This window comes from Cydia strobilella, chromosome 1, assembly GCF_947568885.1.
Source record: "Cydia strobilella chromosome 1, ilCydStro3.1, whole genome shotgun sequence".
NCBI classification, from domain to species: domain Eukaryota; kingdom Metazoa; phylum Arthropoda; class Insecta; order Lepidoptera; family Tortricidae; genus Cydia; species Cydia strobilella.
The window spans coordinates 28,592,073-28,614,239 of NC_086041.1; the positions used below are offsets into that span (position 1 = coordinate 28,592,073).

The window sequence follows — 22,167 nt, forward strand, 5'->3', positions numbered from 1 at the left end:
TCGCAACTTGCGGGCATCTTTCTCTGTCACGCCTTAATTGGAGTAAAAGAGAAAGATGCCCGAAATTTGCTAACTACGGTGTTCGCGGTAGGCCCTCAGGTTACAATTGAAGATTTTGAAGGCTTGCCGTCTAAGACGAAGCGGGACTCAAAATAAAGAAACGTTATTGAATCGTATTCAGTCACAACCACTCGATAAAGTTCCAACGGCCGTTTACAGGGCGAGATCGCGTTCACGGGCCTCCGCGGCGCGTTCTACCCGGCCGTGTCGCTCAACCGCGGCGTGGCCGTGACGCTGCAGCCCGGCCTGCCGCCGCCGGCCGACCTGCTGCTGGACCAGCTTGCTATCGAGTGAACTCCGACACTGATCCGACACGTTGTCGCCACCAGTGCAGCCGTTCTGACGCCTTCCACAAGGGGGCCCCCGTCCCCATCTTCAACTGCTAGTGCTAACCATGACTGAAAATTTGGAGAACATTGCCCCGGAACATTGATCAAAAACCAAATAAATTACTAAAAGATTTTTTTCCAGTAACAAGCATAACTTTTTCAAACAAAACTGAACTTTCAAATCAGAAATGAAAATATGTCACTTTTTTCTTGGTCTCAATCGAGACTACATTTTGTCCGAACCGAATGCACCTTGGCCGCATTGATATGAAGCATTTTGGTCGCCACGGCCATTTTATATAACAGGCAACAGTAAACCTTATTGGTATACTGGACGGTTCATTTTAAACTCACCGTGATCGGCTATTGCCGATTACGGTAGTCAAAAGGTAAAAACTAAAAGTCAGAAATCAGAGTCAAAGGCGGATTTTTACTTAGGAAACTGTGCCGTATATCTTTTTGATAATACTGACGGCCTATATTATACATAATTTTAAGCCATCTAAAAACATGACTCCTATCCTAACTTTAAGTACTTACTTATAGTATAGATCCTATATAAACCTTTCAACTTTCGAGCAACACGGGGAAGGGAGTCTGCATTCGCACTATTTCCCCTTTGCCAAAGCACATGGCCAACTGGGATATCGAGATGTGCAAGATTTGTCTTTGACATGTGTCATTTTCTATGTATTTGTGTCGTAATTACAGATTGGATTTTGTATGTAGTGAGTGAGAAGTGCGACGACTTGTACGGTAAGATATCGCTTGGGCTCCTCCCTTCCGACGTGTCGGAAGACAGTGTTGCTGGAAGCTTTCAACGTTTCAACAGGCAGACTATAAGTCTTCTAGTTATTACGTTTCCTGCAATTAGTCGGAAAGCGCGTTTAAGAAGCATGGTCATGGCTTGTTTTTATATATTTGTTGTGAAAACATTTCCCCATAGACGTGAATTCTGGCACCACATGGTGCGTACTTAAATAAAAGAATCGCGACAAAATGTGTTCTTTTGGTTAATCATTCATATTGAACAATTAACTTAGGTAATTAGATATCGAATTTATATTATTTGAACATGTATACCCGCCCAATAGTTAAAACTTAATTAGTAAGTAAATTTTCATAATATATATTGTTACCTACACAGGTATAGCTAGTAAGTGTTGAGTACATGAAAAAATCACATTGTCGTGTGCGTATAATTATATGTAAACATATAATTGTTCCGTTATAGTCGGTCCATTTGACTGCAATTTGCAGATAGGTAAGTTAATCAATTAGACACTGAAAAGCAATAAATCAATTTGAAAATAACGGCAAAGTTAGTGTTTAAACCCTCGTGGTAATATTGATCCCCTATCAAGCGAAACATTCTTAAATTGAACCACAAGCGTAGCGAGCGGTTCGATGTGGAATCTTGAGCGTTGCGAGGGTTTAATGCACGAGGGTTATATATACAAACTGCTACCAAATGAAATTTAAAAAAATTCACCACACCAACAAGGAAAATACTAACTGTAAAACATTACAAATCATAATATATCCAAATTAACGTTATTAAATATAAATCATACAAAACCGTCACTTAAAACTCAATTATACCAGCCAACATGAGGAAAATCAAAATAATGGATAATATGGTGATAGATTGCATTTGATAATTAATAATGTTAATGAGTTAATTAATATTCGTTAGTGTTAATATGTTAATGTGGATTTGTTTTTATTATGTATTTTTTTGTAGTATTTTCTAACATTGTAATAAAAAAGCTTAATAACAAGATTAAAATAATACCAATTAAATAATGGATTAAATGCATTTTTTTCATCCGTTTTCCGAGAGTAAAGAGAGCCTTTTTAGAGCTGGTGTGGTGAAATAATGCGAGCCTCCGTAAAAGTTACAATTTATTTTGTGTAAAAATGTTAGTATTAAGTGTAAAAATATGGGTGCATGCGTACAACTTCCCATTGTTCTTAATTGGCTGACATAAGAGCTATGGGACATATTTTTGAGTATGATGAGTGCATATTTTTACACTTGACTGTAACCACCTGGTATTGTGTGTATATTTTAATCTTTTTTAATGGTGATATTTTTTATCACTATTTATTTTTTGTACTACTTATACATACAATTATTATTGCATATAATTTTAAACTAACACGGGATTTAATCGCGTAAAAACTTACGTTACGTTTATGTAAGGCCATATTACACTCGTAAGTTTTACTTACGTGAGTAGGAACAAAGATATTTGCTAGAATGAGATAACGATATTCATATCTCATTCTGTAGTATAGCTGTGTCTGTGTCCCTACTTACGTAAGTAAAACTTACGAGTGTAATCCTGGCCTAAGGCCTGACGTTACGAACGTGACGTTACGTTCGTGGTCACAGGCAGACTGGCGACTGGCGAGGAATTGTGTCAACATCTTGCTGCGCGGGTTTTGCGAACAACTTAATCTCGAGTCCCATGTTAGTTTAAAATAATGACTATTATGAGTGAAGATCGTGTTAGTTTAAATCAATATAATTATTATTGCATTCCGTTTAAACGTAGCCTCCGATGTCCCATGTCTTATTTTTTTAACTTTTTTTTAATTTATTTTGTTCTATTTTAATTTAATAATGATCTCTAGATATGTTATGTAGCTACAATGTATTTTTTGTATGGTCAGACTGCTGTAGTCGTTACATAGCACAAGTTACATTTGCGTTGATAAACAATTCTGTCAATTCGATTTCTTTACTGGAGATACATTTCATTTTGTGTCACGTACCTCATGTAATAAATATTTAAATTGAACGCGATATACAAACTATAGAAAAATCAATTATTGAAGTAATTTTTTGTGTGTTCTAATCATTTATCGTTTTGAATTAGGTAGTCAACTGTTAATAATGTAAAATTAATAAATACAAACTTCTTTGCAGAGGTGCATGTCGAACCGACCTAATGAAATTACAATAGATTATTTATACTTCTGGTACAGGTTATTTATTTTAGGAATTTATAATTTAATGTATTATTTCCGCCTTTTAAATTAAAACTTAACCATAATTTATGATCTTACTATAAAAGAAAACTGTGCCATTGTCATGATGAGACACCAACAATCAAAGAATTAGCGTTGTTGAATTCTTAAAACATGTACCTTGCCTTGGTCCTAAATGATTGAATTTTAATGTATTGTAAATGCGTTATTTAAGCGGAAATGTGTGCTGTTCTTATGTTAACGTACTTAATGATTATTGCGACTGATTTACAATAAATTTTAATAACCTTACTCGATGGCTATTTTGTTTGACCACTCGCGTTCTTTTTTGGGATGTTAGGGTTAGTGAGCTAGTTACCTCCCAGCTCTAGTTTCCGTCCACTTGACGGAGTTGCTACAAAGAATTGAGTATAATCCTCCCTTACCGCACAATTTTGGACATATTGAAACCCTTAATGCCTAAACAATAGATCTATCTACATAAAAATAATATTTCGCAGGTACCTAGTACCTAGCGAATTAAAAATAAAATATATTATATACCTATATTATATTTATTTTTGTTGACATGACATGACGCACCATGATATTTGAAAATGTTTTTGCATGTATACGTAGATTACGTAGTTGACAATTGTGGCTTGTCACGTAATTTTTTTGGTAGTTGTGCCTAGAGATGGGTAGTGAGTAAATACTCAAGAGTAAATACCGAGTAAATACTCAGTATTTACTCAGTAAATACTCAGTATTTACTCAATTTACCCGTATTTACTCGTTTATACCCAATTTGGTGGGTATAAACTATTTAGAGTGCTGACACTGCTGACAGGGTATAGAAATCTGAAATAAAGGTGTATTTTGTACTGGATTTAGTAGAAGTAAAAAAAATATTTTAAGAGGGGCGTTCCATACATGTAACTAAGTGTCACAATAAAAAAAATCTAAAACCACCAACGTGTGGCACATCATTAAATTGGTCTTTAAAAATAACTTCAATGTTATTATGCACTTTTTTCGATAAATTTATTACTTTTGGAAAAAAACCGTTTCCAAAGGCCAAAATAATGTTCATCCCTCTATAACTTTTGGAACAAAGTTTAATAAAATATGAAAAAATAGCGGAAGAATAGACCCTAGAAAACACTTTGAGAAAAAAATATTTTAAACATGATCGGTCGGGTCATTTTTGAGTTTTCATTAAAAAACTCTTCATAAAAGGACGTAAGTGCCGCGTAAACACGTAATTTTGCTTGTACGGGGATTCAGGATTCTAAAAGGCGGACCTGTGGATTCTATTCCAGTCCTCAGTCACTTATTTTAATGGGAGAGTGGAACCCAGCGTGGAACGACGCTTTTTAAGCAGCAGTTGGCCGCAACTAGATGGGTAGTTAGTAAAAACCCACCAAATATTTACCTAAAATAACCGTATTTGCCGTATACCGTAACTATGTATTTAGTGTGGTTAAAATATGATTTAATTATAGTCGTTAGTTTTCAGGCTGGCCCTTTCGGTTAACTCTTCGTCTATTGTAAGTAAAACCGCACGTGCTACTACCTGCAAAAAAAAGAATCGCTAACTTTGACCGCGTATACTATACGGCTGTACTATGTATAGTCGTTAATTTTCAAGCTGGCCCTTGCAGCTAACTCATTGTCTACTGTAAGTTAAACCGCACGTGCTACTCACTCAATAAAAAACGGTTCGGTCAATTTAACCGGTTATTGAATTACAATTTCTATGGAACTTGCAATAAGATTCAAAATGAACTACGGAAAAATTGCGAGGCTGTGTGGGGTCCCTCTACGGTTACTGAGTTTCGGCGAGTCGAACACTACAGAACCAGTCTAAAATATGTCAACGAGATGCGTAACAAAGGTGCGTTATCCGATATAAAATATATATTTATCGGAGAGCGCACTTATACTGGTTTTTGAGCGTTGGCCTAGGGGGTCATCCATAAATTACATCACACGAATTTAGTCATTTCACATTTGGCAATCCCGTTCCCTCTCGTGTGACTTCACATATTTGACAATTTTGTTTTCAAAGAAATTAGCAAATTGAATAAAATATAGTTATTTTAATAAAAATATCTTAAATAATAGGAATATTAGAAATTTTATGACACGAAACCGATACGATATACCGTTTCAAAAACTAGCTTATTTAGTTGTATCGCGAATACAAACAATCAAACCAATTTTCGACTACAAGTGAAGTTAAAGTGACGTCACAAAGTTTGTAACTCCTCTCCCCTCTTCCCTAATTAATAGTTTTCCATTGTAATTGCCACGTATTTAACCGGTCAACTAATTAATCGAACTTGGGTAGTTCAAAAAAATAGAAATGGGTGCTTTTTTATTTTTAGTTAGCCTACTTTGGTGTCCCACTGCTGGGCAAAGGCCTCCCCTCGTTTTTTTCCATTCGACCCTGTCATCGGCATTTTCCCACCATTTGGGGTAGAATGCGTCCAAGTCGTCCCGCCATCTCATTTTCGGTCTGCCTGAACCCTGGCCTGCACCGTCTATAGTGTTCCGTGGGTTCCACTCAGTAACCATTTTGGCCATGGGTACTCAAATTAATAAATTGGCAACAAAAACGGAGCCTTAAATTAATCAATATGAGTTGTAATTTTATGAATTTTGGCCACATTGCCAGGAAAGACAGTGATAACCTGGAAAAGCTGGTAATCACTGGTAAAATCGAAGGCGATATGCCGAAACGCAGGAGCCCAATGCGGTGGATAGACCAAATTCGCTCAGCCCTTGATGTAACGCTCCACGGTGCCCTACACTCGGCGACAGACAGAAAGAAGTGGCGGCAAATTGTCCAAGAGAAGCTAGAAGTTACCTTGAAGTGACCACGACCCTCAGTGATGAGGTAACCGATGAAAGGAGGAGGAGGAGACCACATTTTAAAAAGAAAACGGCTATATATTTGAGGCTCATATAAATTATGGGCGCTAAAATATTATACACAGCCAAATTATATTATTATATGCCCAATGAAAGTTCGTGTATAATATTTTAGATTCCCGAATATTGATAAGCCAATAGCGTATTTGACTGAATTTAAAATTAATTATTTTACACCATGCATAAAATAAAGCACGCAAAATACAAGAAGATTAATAGAGAAACGTAGACAGCAGTTATTTTTAGACACAATTTCTATTTTAAAGCCCGTATAAAACAATAAAGAGTAGGTAATTTGATTGTGACGTCACATGCTAGTGTTTCATATAAATTCCGTAGTAGCAAAATCGTTTTAACAGTTAACAAAAAGAAACTGATTTGACTAGTAGTCAAATACCCTATTAGAATTATATGCCAATGATCGCACCTTTTTTGCAGGTAGTAGCACGTGCGGTTTTACTTACAATAGACAAAGAGTTAGCTGTAAGAACTACTATACATACTATGTAACAATCGTATGAAATGAAAATGAAAATGAAATGTAACTATCTGGTAAGAGCTATATTGTAAAGTATTTTCGTCGCAATTTTATTTTAATAAAGAACTGGTTAAAAACTGTATAATATGTGAATCAGCTTGCAATATGCACTTATCTAGAACGTAGGCAAATAAGTAACTTTGAAAGTAATTAAGTACCTTCTTATTTAAAACAAAATTGTTAACTATACTTTATCACGTCTATATCCGCTAAATTCCAAATTACCTCTCACTGATAATCACCTTTTTGCCAAAAACTAAGCGTAATAAGCTTCTTATAACATAAATATTATTAATACACGTTAACACAATTAAATAAAAACCAATTTAGTACTTAAATCTCACCAAAATATTGAAATTTTGTTAATAATCGTTTTTACTCACCAAAATGAGTATGTAATGAGTATGAGTAATGAGTACGAGTATTTACTGTATGCTTTGAGTAAATACTGAGTAAATACTCAGTATTTACTCACCCCTACCCATCTCTAGACTTGTGCCACAACGAGAAGTGGCAAAAAAATGAAGCGAAAAGAAAACCAGTTTTTTTTTCACCTAAGTTTAAAGGTCTGTAAAAGTATGCATTAGTAACCCCATTATATCCTCCTCAGTTCTAATTTTATTTGGTTACCCTCGCTTGCTTGGTTTAGCTATAATTACAGTTTAAAAATTACCTTGATTTTTTAACATTTTCGTGAATAAATCTGAAACAAAAGAAGATCGAAGGCTGATATTAGGCATACAGTGTTCTTAGGTCCTGCCACTACTACACCTAAAAGTATAACCAAATCCCTCGTGGGGGCCACTCGTTAGCTTAGCCTGCTAGACCCTTAGTTCGCATTGGAGAATACTCGCACCAATCTACGAAAAAAAGGAGAGCGGATAAATTATTTGTTTTACAAGAAGGCAAAGTTGTTGTTTAACCGCTCGAGCAAGCGAAAGATTCCAAAATTGAACCACGAGCGTAGCGAGTAGCGAGAGTGGAATCTTGAGCGTTGCGAGGGTTTCAAGGCACGAGGGTTAATAAAACTGCCTCCGAGTGAAACAGAATTTTTCACCACACCAACACGAGGAAAATACTAACTATGAAATACCAAATAACATCCAAATGAACGTAATAAAAAAGTCAATTCTACCAGCTAACATAAGGAAACGACTCAAAACTTGCATCTGATTACTTTGCCCCACATGTGAATAAAAAGCAACTTTCTCATTTTTTGAACAATCAAGAGGGCCTCTACCGGTTGGTGTAGTGATAAAGCGATTCCATCTCTTGTAAAATGTTAATTATTTGGCAAGATCTCAGATATTTTGATATTGCCTACTTTTGAACGAAAAGATCCTATGAGTAAAATTAGTTACGCTTGATTTTGCTTGCTTTTAAACATCCAAGCTAACTTCCGCAGCCCCATGCTTGCTTACCGTCGGCGGTTGGCCGTAACACTCGGAACTCTACCGCAAAATGACACATTGTGTACAGGCTTCGCGTTCAAAAGCAAGTACGAAGGCTAATTGAATCAAAACAACAAACATTTGGCGTGAAGAGTTTATTTTGGCCAATTTTCAACAATAATATATTTTTTAATATCAAAAACAAAATCACAGAATTTTAATGACACTGCCACTGGAAAACACTAAATTTGCAAAAAGCTAGTGTATAGATAATAATAAAGGCATGATTTCTTAAGTAAATAATTACATGAGTTATAAAAAAATCTAGATGATATGGTTAATTGTCAAATTGTCACTGGATGTTAATAAATTCAGCATATATTTTTTTGGTAACTGATTGAAGGACTTCACGATCTATATATCATTATTCATTAGGTCTATCTGTAACAATCAAACATACATCACTTGATTCACGGCATTACTTAGCATATCGGAAGACCAAATCAAACCCATGTTTAAATAGACCTAAAACATAGTCAGCATGAAGATTATCACAGACAAATAATAAATAGCTCACATTGCTGCATCTTTCTTGTTCTATTTCGCCTCTTTGTAACGGTTTTACCGTATATACATTTACACTCATGTCAACAAAAAGCACTTTCATTACAATCTCTTGTTTCATACCTATTATAACACATGTCAGAGCTAACTGTAACAAATTTGTTGACTGTTTCCGAAAGTAAGATTGCAAATATTAAATCTAATAGATACATCATTTTCTTAAGTTCATTCAAAAATAACAGTGTAGTATTAAATCATAGTGGTATTTTTTATATCAAACTATGTTTCGACTGTCGATATGAACATAGCACAACTCTTTTACACTGCTTTTCTTTTACACTCTTTTACTTTGCTGACTTAGCATTATATGTATTTGTTAATAAAATTATAGTGACAGTTTCAAATTACAAATGTGAACATCAAATACTACTAATTCCTAGGCAGAATTCTGCAACAATATTGACAATTAAGATCAGGTACTAGCTGATTGGTCAAGAGTCCTCGGGCACAAGTCGTTGAAAGGCAGTGCCACACTATAGGAAATTATTTATTCCAAGTAATACTGAACACAGTTTTTTTTAACAATTTTACATTAAGCTACTTACTGATTGAAAATACAGACCAAACGTTTTAACTCTTCACTTGACATTCCCCATAATTAATTTCCCCAGAGAGTCAAAATATCACGTTACTTTAATAATCAAAACTAAATACTCTCTAAATTAAAATTCCCCTAGACCAAGCAATGTACCGTGACCGCAAGCCGCAGCAGTACTGTTCATTGCCCAGCCTCGTTGAAGTCACAGTTTCATCTAAATTCAACAAAAAAATCATCCCCATAAGGTAAGGTAGGCGCCAGCTGCATCTATCATTTTCACCAATTTATTAGAAGTCCTTCGGAATCACTTCATTTCTTAGCCCTTGTTACGTGAACATTTCTCTCAGAAACCAGAAAAAGAATTATAAAATAGATTTGATTTGTTCCATTAGACATGCCTACCAAACCTTACACCACCTTAAGTTATCCTACTGTGACTTAGCTGCTTTACACTCGAAAGAAATTTAATGACATTAATATGAAATATAAACACGGCTTGATGGTATAGACACTGTCCCAAGCAGACAAAGACAATGTCCTTGACACTGATTTTATTAAAATCATTTACAACAATATTAATTTGACAGATCGGCAGAGCTAGACTGTTCATACTCACCCATATCACAGAATTAAGTTTTTAGAAATTCATTTGTAAAAGGAATTCGGCGCTAGCTCTACTGTACGAAATATGGGCAAGTATCCTCATGAACATCTGTCCAAAGTCTACCACAATTTATGTTAATTTCACTGACAAATCTAGGTAGACTCCCACAGATTCAGATAAATATTTTACGTTTTAACAATATAGGAATTCACGCACAGTATCCAATATGGACAAAGAACGTAGACGCCTCTCGCAAGTCCCGATGTTCGTTTTATATACACTTTAAAAAAAGTAACCCATTCCAGGTTTAAAGTCTTACTTCACGATAAACTATTTACACGCACATTTCGTTACAATAAATTCATTACACTTTTTACAAATAAGTTTTTCGTTTTATATTTTTATAGTAATCCATTCACCAGTCAGTCGGCGGCGCTGGCACTAGCGGCGCGAGTAGAGACGTGCACGAGCGCGTCGCAGGTTACTTGTCCGCGTCATCTTCCTCGCTGGGACGCGCCACGTACAGCGCCGGGTCGATGACCTTCGGGATCGGCTTGATCTCCGTGCCCAGCTCCTGCTCGATGCGGTGCAGAGCGAAGCGGTCCTCGTACGTGATGAGGTTGATGGCGATACCGAGGTGGCCGAAGCGGCCCGAGCGACCGATGCGGTGCAGGTAAGTCTCGGCCATGCGCGGGAAGTCAAAGTTGATGACGACGTTGACGGCCTGCACGTCGATACCGCGAGTGAACAGGTCGGAGCAGACCAAGTTGCGGCACAGGCCGGCGCGGAAGTCGTGGAACACGCGGTTGCGGTGCGCCTGCGCCATGCGCGCGTGGATGTAGTAGCAGCAGTACCCCAGCTCCGTGATCTTCTTGGCCAGCAGCTCCACGCGCTGAGTTGAATTGCAGAAAATGATGGACTGGTTTATTTGTAACTGTAACAAAACAATGCAATGAAATTAAGGATAAATCAAAGTTTCACACCCCTCGGCAGTAGCGCAAGCAAAGTGTGAACACTAGCTGCTTAACGGCAACATTGCCCTGGTCTTAGCGACCAAACCTAAAAAGGCGGGTCCACACAGAACGAGCCGCCTCGGCTACATTGCCAGGCACGTCTCCACCGACCGAGCTGCTACGCGCGGCTATTTCTTCTAATAAAGTTATATAAGCTCCTTCACACTGCAATGGGGCGTGACCGAAGCGCTAACGCGGCATGTTGCACGTGCATCCCGCACTTAGACGCAGCACACCAAGGCCTCGCTACCACCCCGTTCACGTCCCGCTGCATTTTAGTTAGCGACTTTAGGAAGCCTTTTGGCGAGTCTGTGATCAACTTAAAATCCTGGAGTACTGCATGACAGTACAAACGGAATTTAATGGATTTTTAATCTAGTTTTCCCAATTTAACAAAGGGAACTACACTTGTTTTATTACGCACATTCATTGATTTACTGATAATGAAGATAACATTTAGTATGGATATCGAATATTCCTTATTTATTATTATATTACGTTATCTGTAACACACTATAATGGCAGTTTGTAAATACTTATTTTTACCTATTTGCAGTATACACCAATTAAACTTGGGTGAAAATAACTACAACATAAAATCATGTTCAGTATCATAAACAGTCAAAAATAAAGAACATGTTGTTGCACAGACTAAGCGATTCAGGAAAAAAGCTATGACAATGTTTGCTTAGTTTAGTAAGCAGAGCACCATTACTCAAGGAGAGGCTAAAAAATTGTGGCTCTCCAACACTTGATTATGTTTTTTTAACTATTACTTCTTCATTAGGTATCAATTATTAGGCTTGTGTACCTCAAAAGAAAAAAAAAACTGAACTTATAGGATCACTTGTGCGTCCGTCAGTCTGCCTGTCGCAGCTTATTTGCTCAGAATCTACTGGACCAATTAAGTTGAAATTTGGTACACATAGTAAGAAAGACGGACATATAACGTAAATAATAGTAGATTGTTAACCAAAGGATGAAAGGCACTCATTTCTGCCGAGGTAGTTTGGTGCTCGAACGCAGTGATAGCGCCAAAAGTCCGAGGCTGAAATGATGCCTTTCACCCAAGTTAAACACTCTACTTTTCATTTCGAATACGAGGAAAGTAAAATATGTACTTGGTTTTTTTTTTAAACATGACTAAGTATCAGTTTTTATAGCATTTCTTGAGGGTACTTTCAACTAACCATTTAGGTAAAAGTATCGTTTTTTATTTAATTTATAGAATGGGGAGTTAAATATCAGAATGGAAATTGTATAAAAAGCCCATTTCAATTGCTTATCGTAAAGAAATGAAACAAATCGTACTTAGAAAGAAAATGCTTTAATGCAGAAACGTATCATTTTCTGCACACTTTTTAGAACAACAATTACCCTCTTTCAGAGCATGAGAAATGAAATAGTACATTATTGTCGAGGCTCGGAAGTAGCTACTTGCTGGCTGAGCGACGGAGCGGCGGACGACCTTGGGAGTCCGTTTAATTGAATCCGAAGCCAACAAGTAGCCTTCCAGCCGAGTCATATATAGTGCTTTTCTCAAAAATGCCGCAATAAATACAAATAAAATAGAAATATTTTACAGAAGCAACGTTCTTATGTACATATTTTCACAGAAAAAAGTAGAGATTTGCTTTGCCGCCGTTTTATTTTTTTAATTAAAAATAGAAGTGTATTTTTCTGCTGAAAATACGCCAAGCTACTTGAGACACCTAAATAATCGCGGTACCAACATTATAATAATAAGTACTGGACATCTGTTTGGCTGTTTAATGGACCTATGCCTTTATTTGATATGGCCACTTCAACTTTTAAAAAGTTTGGAACTCGACAAATAATGGAATTTATATGCAACATTGCATTGAACGGAAGCAGACATTGAAGCACGAATAAACAAAGCCCGAGCCGCATTCGGCCAGCTTAAACCTGTGTAGAACTCCTCTACCCTGACGAGAAGAACCAAAGTGAGGATCTTCAATTCCAATGTAAAGGCCGTGCTGCTGTGTACGGGTGCGAAACCTGGTTTGTCCGCAAAGATCTAATGACGAAGCTCCAAGTGTTTGTGAACGAATGCTTAAGGCAAATCCTTCGCATCTTTTGGCCTAACTGGATCACAAACGCTCACTTATGGAGAATAACCGGACAAACACCCGTACACAAGGAGATACAGACGCGGAAATGGCATTGGATTGGACATATCCTCAGGAAACCTGACACCCACCTATCCAAAGTGGCCCTGACCTGGAAGATGCCCGGCAAGCGGAAACATGGTCGCCCTAAATCCACTTGGCGTCGTTCTGTGGAGCAAGAGCTGGGTGTATTGGGGATGGGGTGGGAGGAGGTTACCCAAGCTGCCCAAGACCGTAGTCAATGGAAAAACAAGATTCGAGCCCTACACCCCAGCAGGGGGGTAACAGGAAAAGAAGAAGAAGATATGCAACATTGCAGTCCTGAAATCTATAGGACGACAATCTCTTATGGCAGAACTATTGCAAAAGTGACCAGCTTTCAGCTGTAAATAATAGTTCCTAATCTGTCCGATGGCGCTAGTTAGGCTCTGGGACATGAGTATAACATGAACCATATAAGACAACAAATAACCCGACCAAATTACGTAGGTTGTTTTTGGTAGTATTTCGGTGTATGGTGGCGCCGCCTATAACTGTTTTTTGATGGACACTTTTCATACACAGAGATTTGGCTCCTTTTTATAGTCTCCATGCTGAAATCGAGACTGCAATGTTTTTAACTTTTTAATTTTCTGACTGACCATCTACGCACTACGCACTTCGCGACCTACTTTTTAACCGGCAACGTCGACTTTGCCGTCTATTTTTGAGAAAAAGAAGTTTAAACATAGGGGCCACTTTTAGGGGTAAATGGAAAAAACAAAAGTTTTGCAAACTGTATCAATGACATGAAAGGGCTCATTGTGAGCATCTCAAATAAGTATAAATATTGTGTGACGTACGGAACCAACCGTACTCATTACCTCTAAAGTTAACTGGAAGAGAATGAGATCCAATACAGGGATAAGTTCCGATTATTTGTATTTCATGAACTGTAACTGCGTTTCTCCAGTTTCTTTTTCCATGTAAAATAATTCATACAAATACAGACATACAATGTAAAATACGTTAAAAATAACTCACCTTTGAAAATAGGGTATTTAAACAATGCACCTTCTGCCTCTCTTGTACAAATGCATAATATTGTGTGACTCCCTTCAGCGTGAGCTCTTCCATGAGGTTAATTTCGTAGGGCTCCCTCAAGTGCTTCTCCATAAACTGCTTCACACTCAATGGGAATGTGGCAGAGAACAGCAGGATTTGGCGCTCTTTGGGTAATCTGGGAAAGTGTGTTTTATTAGTAATCAGCTTCATACAGTACAGAACCTAGGCTATCACTAAATAGATATTCCATTTCATCCTTTTTAAACAAATAGATAGCTTGAACAAGTTTGGGAACAAATCAAATTATTTTATTAAATATTTTGATTTGTGTTTTTTTTTAAGTAGTCACACTACTATATATAAATTAAAAACTGTAATAGATGTCATATATTAAAGAAAAAGTGACGAAGCCCTCCAGTGGTGAAGGCCGGTTTCGAACCGGCGTCTTTAGAGCTATCGCGGCTAACGCCATGAACCCCTAGGCCACCCCGCCACGGCGGTGCCCGTCCGAATTTCTCGTCTATATGCCATCTTAGTAAGACTAGGCGTCTTTGACCAGCTCTAAGGGCAAGCAGTGCGCGCTTGCACCTCCTAAACGAACTCCTTACGGATTTACGTTGTAGCGAGAGACTGGTGCTGCCATCTATGATAAAAAACAAATGCGCATATGTGGCCTTCCATCCGAGAAAGCAGCTCCTTATGCACATGGAGTTTAAGGACCCTTTTCTGATAGAAAGCTCATATTGTCGGTTTGCATTAGCCGTCCTACTTGCATAATGGCGGACAGGTATGTAATGTATATAACCATTTACTATTTGCGATAACATTATCACACTGTCGCACAGTGGATCGAAATGACAAAAAAATGGACATTCGCATTTTTTTTAAAACCCTATTTTAAAAAATGCTTTTCGGTTGAAAATGATGTAAGAAATTAAAAATGTTATTAAAGCAGAAAAAAATAATATCTGTTTTTTTTGTATGAAACTGAAAAATAGGTATCTTATATAAGAAAACTATTACCGATCCCGCTTTCTAACCTTTAGAATGTTATTCTCCTACTTAAAAACAGTAGAAAGTAGTAAACAGCTTATCTCGGTAGGTGCCCGTTTTTTTATAGTCCAGTCAAAAGTCAGTGAAAAACAACATTTTTCTTAGTGTTTTTATTTTTTTATTTTCAATAGTTTAACGGTATATAAATGATAATTTAGTGTAAAAACGACATATTTTTGACATCTTCATAACTATGACAAAGAAAACATAACGAGAAAATTATGAAAATTTTAAATATAAGCAAACATGAAAGTAAGTGACCTATGAATGTAACGTATTAAACTTGTGAGATTGTGTATTCATAGATTATACAAAAATATTGTATGGTTACTGTTTGTACAATAAAAGTTCACGGTTGATATCAAAATTAGCATAATAATTTGAGATATTAGGCACTACAATAAACTAAAATAACATTTGCTAAGTAAAATGATTACGCTAAGTTAAAAACATGGAAAATAGTTATCACCTTCAAAATATGCTTATAAATAAAGATGTCGTTAATACAATCAAAGTTCAAATCGTTTCACTAATTCATTACTTAAAAATACTAACATTTACAATATGTAATTAATTAATAGGTACATTAGCAACCTCGGCATAATGCGAGTTATGCATTTATACTAATTACTCAGATCATATTCATTATCGTTCGTTAATTAGCATTAATGAGGTTACCGTAAAGGGTTAATCCCAAAGTAAGTGTTTAAGTGGGAGTTCAATGAGCTATAAAATGAAGATTTAGTCAACAAATAATTAGTTTCTTGAAAACAATGCTTTGATAATATTCCTATTATACTGTCATGGAAAGGTTTGTAAACAATATCGATTTGTTTTACGCATTAAAAAATTTAGGATCTCTTAAGTGATAGTGCAAAGTTATGTGAACATTTAAAACAAAATATAAATTTCCGAGAAGAAGATACTTACATCAAAGTTTTCTAAGTTTTGCCCAAAATTTTGCCATAAAATTCATAAAAAATGGAAAGATTGTAATCGAACACTTGATAATTTTTTGAAGACCAACAGTAGCTGGCTTAACATGGCCATGGTTTGGCCAAACGAAAGTTTCGCCCAAGAGGTAGAAGCATCATCATCAGAAGCAAGAAACAAAGATTTTCGCATTGTGAGTGAGCATCATTCTAGAAAATGTAGCCGAATCAAAACAAACGAAGACATATTGCAAAATTTTTTGGTGTCATCTGACCCAAAATTGTCGTTTTTGAGGCCACCACTAAGTGGAGCGACTAAAAGACCCTCTTCTAGAGCTTTGGAATTATTAATCACAGAAAACATAAGCACTGATGACGCTGAAAACATAGAAATGTTTGAAAGCGTAGAAGAAGGTGGTGAATAAAATAATAACTAATTATAATTGTCAAGCTTATGTTGTTATTGTTGATTTCTACAGTACATTTTTACTGTTTAGGGTTTTTTGTTACTAACATGGTTATTAAGAACACCGCAATTAATCGTTTGTATCAACAAGTATAAAATATATATTTTTTAATTCAATTGTATGTAAATTTTTGTATTTAAATATAAGCTATTAGCTTTAGCTATTTTCTTGTACAATACTGTTTTTATCTTTATCAAAATGTCAAAAATATGTCGTATTTACACTAAATTATCATTTATATACCATTAAACAATTGAAAATAAAAAATAAAACACTAAGAAAAATGTTGTTTTTTGACTGGACTATAAAAAAAACGGGCACCTACCGAGATAAGCTGTTTACTATTTTCTACTGTTTTTAAGTAGGAGAATAATATTCTAAAGGTTAGAAAGCGGGATCGGTAACAGATTTAATTTTTTTCTGCTTTAATAAAGCCTTATTTTGAAAAAAAAAAAAATTTTTATAACATTGTTACAACATTTTCAACCGAAAAGCATTTAATATTGTCTTCGGTTACCGCGATAGTTACTCATGAAATAAAACTATGAAAACGGATTATATCGCGTATATTGAATTTATAATACATCCCGACGTTTCGAACTCTTTACAGCGTTCGTGGTCAACGGGTGGGCGAGTTCGAAACGTCGGGATGTATTATAAATTCAATATACGCGATATAATCCGTTTTCATAGTTTTATTTCACGAAAAGCATTTTTTTAAATAGGGTTTTAAAAAAAAATGGCGAATGTCCATTTTTTTGTCATTTCGATCCACTGTGTGTCGTCTTCTTCTAATTTAATTAAATGAGTAAAAAGCAGATGAGGGTCGAATTTTCTTGTAATTTAGTGTATTGTAATTTCAGATAAAGTTAAAAATAAACATCCAAGTACATGCAGATTTGCTGTAACTTCCAGTAGTCCAAATTTTCCTCTCGTGTCTGCATTAGTGAGATTGTACTGCATATCAAATGAAATACTGACCGTGAAATAACCATATCAAGCATGCCCTTGAAGTCCTGAGAAAGAAGTTTGTCAGCTTCATCAAGGACCAGCATCCGGCACTGGTCCATCTTAGCAACCTGCTTGTCCATGAGATCAATCATTCGGCCTGGCGTGGCAATAATCACTTGCACTGGAATAATAAAAAACTATTAGAATATAATCTGTATGAAATATTTCAAAGATACATACCACAGTTAAGTTATCAGAACTGTTTTTTCTCACTAATAGAAAGTGAAGGGGAATCCAATAAATATCATCATTATAAAGTACTTTCAATGCAGATGGTAAATCTACATACATATATAAACATAAAATATGCTTTGTAGGCCTGGGCCTGTGACTTCTAAGCATAGAAATCTTTAAACTGGCCCCCGCTCCCTTTCCCTCTTACCAGGATGGTTCCGGGTATAAAAGGATCCTATATAAATTCTGTTTAGTTTTGCAAACAAGCATCTAAACATACTAACTTACACATCTATAAAAGAAGTAAGGTACATAACAGAAATATAAATTCTCTTCTATTCGTATTTACTGTGGAAATAAAATCTGTTGGGCCTGCCTGGCTTGTATGCTACCTGACACATAGCCACAATAAAGTGAAGTTTTGAAACTACCTATACTTTGTTTTAGGTATTTATAAGGAGTGTAGGTAGAAGCAATACCACCTGATATCAGTATCAATGGTACAGTATCATTGACTTAATGAACAAGTCACACATTTTGTTTGTTTACATTCCATGATGTAACTTAAAATATTTATGGCCTATTCCCATTCATCTTCATCTTCACCAGCGTGTCCATGGGAGAAATGGTATAAAAAAATTCCACTTATTATCACTACAAAATATCATACCTAAAGAGTTGCAAAAACTAAGAGTTCTTGCAACTTTTTCTATAAAATATTTTAAATCATCTAATCAAGTGATATCCAATAAAAATAAAATTTTATATTCCCTAATCATATGAAGACACATCAGATTCGAACTAGTTGAAAATGTGGCCTTTCAATCAAAACCAGTCTCAAATTGGTCCAGCCTTTTTTTGAATAGGTACATAAAAAGATTTACAAGTCATCAATTACCTATTTAAGGAATGTTTTATGAAATTGAAGAAAACCTAATGAATTGAATTGAGTTTTAGGAAAAAGGGAAACAGAACAATTTAAAGTGTTGAAATTCTTACCATTTTGATAAATACGCATAATATCATCTCTGAGGTTGGTGCCTCCTGTGGTGACCATCACGCGTATGTCTGTGTGTTTTGCCAGTTCAATGCAAATTTGTGATGTCTGAAGTGCTAACTCTCTAGTTGGTACCACAATTAAAGCTTGAATAGCGTCTTTTTTAGGATCAACCTAAAAAAAAAATACCTATTAGACTAGACAAGGTATAGCTATTATGATGACAACTTAACAAATACTGTTTGAATCAGAACTGTTTTTTCTCACTTATGGAAAATGAAGGGGAATCCAAAAGTATCATCATTTAAAATAGTGCATAAAACAGCACAGGTACAGCAGTACAAATGCTATAATAGAATAATTAATAGGCACAGGCAACTATTTTCATTTCTTTGCATACTACGTACATGAATAATAATACAAAGAAAAGCATAGATATATGCTTGTAATGCTACAATTTGATTCATCAAAGCTATTAAAAATAAATGACTTCCTTAGAAGTGACAGAATGTCATATCAATCTGCAAAAACAAATATTAGAGAGATAGGATTTAAATAAATAAAAAATTAGTCAATATTTAATTCTTAATACAAGCTTTTATCACCAACTGTACTTTTCTTTCAGTAGTCAACTAATAATCATTGAGACAATTCTGTTTTATCACAAAATTTCTATGGCTACCTCCAGTGTGCATCATCAGATCAGCTTAATGGTACCATAAGATTACATTGGCACCAATCTTTCATAAGTGTAAAATTTTCAGCTGTATCAAATTTCGATGTAATGTATATGTGTATTTGATGTTCAGGTCAAATATTGCAAGCTAAACCTAATTCTCATTAAATTTTATAATGAAAATTGGGTTTAGCTTGCAATATTTGACCTCAACACACACAATACACCAATACAATACAATGTTTTATTTAACTTCCATACAAACATTGCAAGTTAAATAAAATCTTCTAAAAAAAGATACTTTCTGTCATTTATTTGATCAGTTTCAGCTTCAGTAAATCAATCTGTACTAATAGTTTTAAAAAGGACCCTCCTAGCAGATTCCAGGCAGTAATTAATTTTTGTTATCCCAATAGACTAAAACATGAAAAATACTGCACAAATCAAAACACCTGTAGCAACTAAAACAATGTGAAGTAGTGAATTAAAAAGATGAACACGGAAAATTAACATTAGTCAGTCACCTCTTTCTAATATTTGCCTCATCCTATAGTAAATATAAACATTATTAGTAAGGTGGTGGATTTCAGGGCTGGCTACCCTATACATAAATTTATTATAACAAATTAATGTACAAATTTACCTGTTCTAAAACTGGAATACAATAAGCTCCAGTCTTGCCTGTACCATTTTTGGCTCGAGCAAGCACATCTTTACCACTAAGTGCAATGGGGATTGAAGCCTCTTGAATGGGGGATGGTTTTTCCCATCCCTTCTCAAAAATGCCCATCAGCAGCTCTCGTTTTAAGCAGAACTCTTCAAACTCATTACCTCTAGTATCAGTGACATCCTAAAAATAGAAATACAATTAACAAGCTATTCACATTTTGGTTCATTTTGATTACAAGATAATGTTACAATTGAATTTTCTTAGTCACAATAGCACCAAGAGCTGGCATGATTTTTTATAGGAGGTAGGTAAAGAAAATCACTTACACTAGTTCTTATTCTTCTATCTTTTGGGGGTATTTTTAATTTTGATTTCCAACCGATGTCGTCGACAGTTTTATCGACATCTCTGAAAATTTTAACATTACAAACGGATAAATATTATAAGCTTCTAAATTTTCCGTTATTTGACAACGAACGCAACAAAGGAAAGTATACAGACCCCTTATTCTGATTGCTCATGCTGTTACCGACGTGATTACTTGAACTAATTCTATTTTCGGTCATCATTTTGCCAAACTATCCCACTTAGGGGTAATTAAAATTAGAAACTGATCACAATTTTTTTGTCCAAGTCCGACACTAAATAAAATTGATTACAAGTCACTTTTAGATACATAAGCTATTTGAGAAGTTTATCACGTTCACCAAGTTAAGTCCAGGAATATCTGAAACAAGACAGAAACGTTATCAACCTCATAACGGTACTTCAAATTAGATTAAAACCGAACAAGACGCGTCAACAATCAAGATACCTATAAAAATACAATCTAAATGTTATTGACGCAAAGTATCAATACAAATTGTTAACTGACAACTATTGCATTAAAGGGATAGTATTATAAGAATAAAACTAATTACTACAACACTAATAAAGCCTAGGCTTACGATGAAGAAGATTTAAAGCGATTCAATAGTGCAAGTTGCAAATTTCGTCTTAAATTTTTAATATGGCCGCCCGCCAGTGGCATCTAATATACTTGAAATTATTACAATAGACTTTAATTAAAAGAGGCTAGATTAATTCTCATAATGTATTAGAAAGTACGCTTTCTCTGGTGACCAATAATAAACAAACGTTACCTTGATAAAACTTTACAAAAGACGACGACACTCAATATTCGACGACGACCTTACAGTAACAATTCACCAAAGACAAGATTTTATATTTTGAAAACTGACAACAATCTGTTTACCATAGAGATCTAGGGTTACCAGTGCTTTAAAGGTCCCTGCGAATGCGAGTGTGGAGTCTAGTTCGCTAATCAGCGAAATCGACTCCACACTCGCGTTCGCGGCTTCGCGGCGCATAGTCTGGAGCGTCTTAAAAACTTTTTGTACCGCAGTGATCAACCTGATTTTTTTTCCAAACATAATGTCCTTTCCAAAAGGGTTCCTCCACACTCGTGCGCGAATCGCGGCGCGTAGTCTGGAGCGGGCTAAACGTTATTGATAAAGCTCGAGACACACTTATCCCACGTACGCAACGTATGCAATGCATTATGACATCTGAACCCTGAAATTTGTATACTTTGTCATACGCAAGTATGTTTCTAAGCATACAACTTTCAGGGTTCAGATTGTCATAATGCATTGCATACGTTGCGTACGTGGGATAAGTGTGTCTCTACCTTAATCGCATTTGAATTAAATTACTTTGCGGACTTTGCGGTATTTGGTCAATCGATTGAATTCGTTGCAAAATCGCAGGCCATTTGTTGCCACGTCTGCAGACCCCTTAACATATTTTTTTTTCTTGTCTGTGGCACGGCATTCAGAAACCATCTCCAAATCAATTCAAATAAGTAAGACTAATAGATAGGTATACAACAATTTTTAAACTGCTCACAACCACAAAAAACCTATTATCACGTATTTATGAAGACGATGAAGTTTACTTTTTTTTTGGATCTTGCATGCCAAAATAAATAAATAACAAGAGCTG

At 35.6% G+C, this 22,167-nt stretch overlaps 2 protein-coding genes and 1 long non-coding RNA gene across 3 annotated transcripts in view; 2 read left to right on the plus strand and 1 right to left on the minus strand.

The window, feature by feature from the left end:
• Positions 1-7,940, plus strand: part of LOC134744338 (uncharacterized) — a 74,214-nt gene extending 66,274 nt beyond the window's left edge. The window contains exon 2 of the long non-coding RNA XR_010128081.1: positions 7,821-7,940. This is a non-coding gene — a long non-coding RNA (uncharacterized LOC134744338). The remainder of the gene's footprint in view (positions 1-7,820) is intronic.
• LOC134743612 (E3 ubiquitin-protein ligase TRIM9) overlaps positions 1-22,167 on the plus strand; it is a 381,810-nt gene that overhangs the window by 12,340 nt on the left and 347,303 nt on the right. Inside the window, exon 9 of the mRNA XM_063677178.1 lies at positions 220-1,090. Coding sequence (XP_063533248.1) covers positions 220-354 — 135 coding nt within the window. The 3' untranslated portion in view covers positions 355-1,090. The remainder of the gene's footprint in view (positions 1-219; positions 1,091-22,167) is intronic.
• Positions 8,372-21,431, minus strand: LOC134743791 (ATP-dependent RNA helicase me31b). The gene is made up of 8 exons (XM_063677454.1): positions 21,306-21,431; positions 20,665-20,890; positions 20,490-20,571; positions 20,137-20,343; positions 18,820-18,991; positions 17,617-17,767; positions 14,163-14,358; positions 8,372-10,931 (listed from the first exon to the last, which is right to left on the minus strand). Exons 2-8 carry the CDS (start codon positions 20,730-20,732, stop codon positions 10,479-10,481), a joined length of 1,329 nt encoding a protein of 442 aa, XP_063533524.1. The 5' UTR covers positions 20,733-20,890; positions 21,306-21,431; the 3' UTR covers positions 8,372-10,478.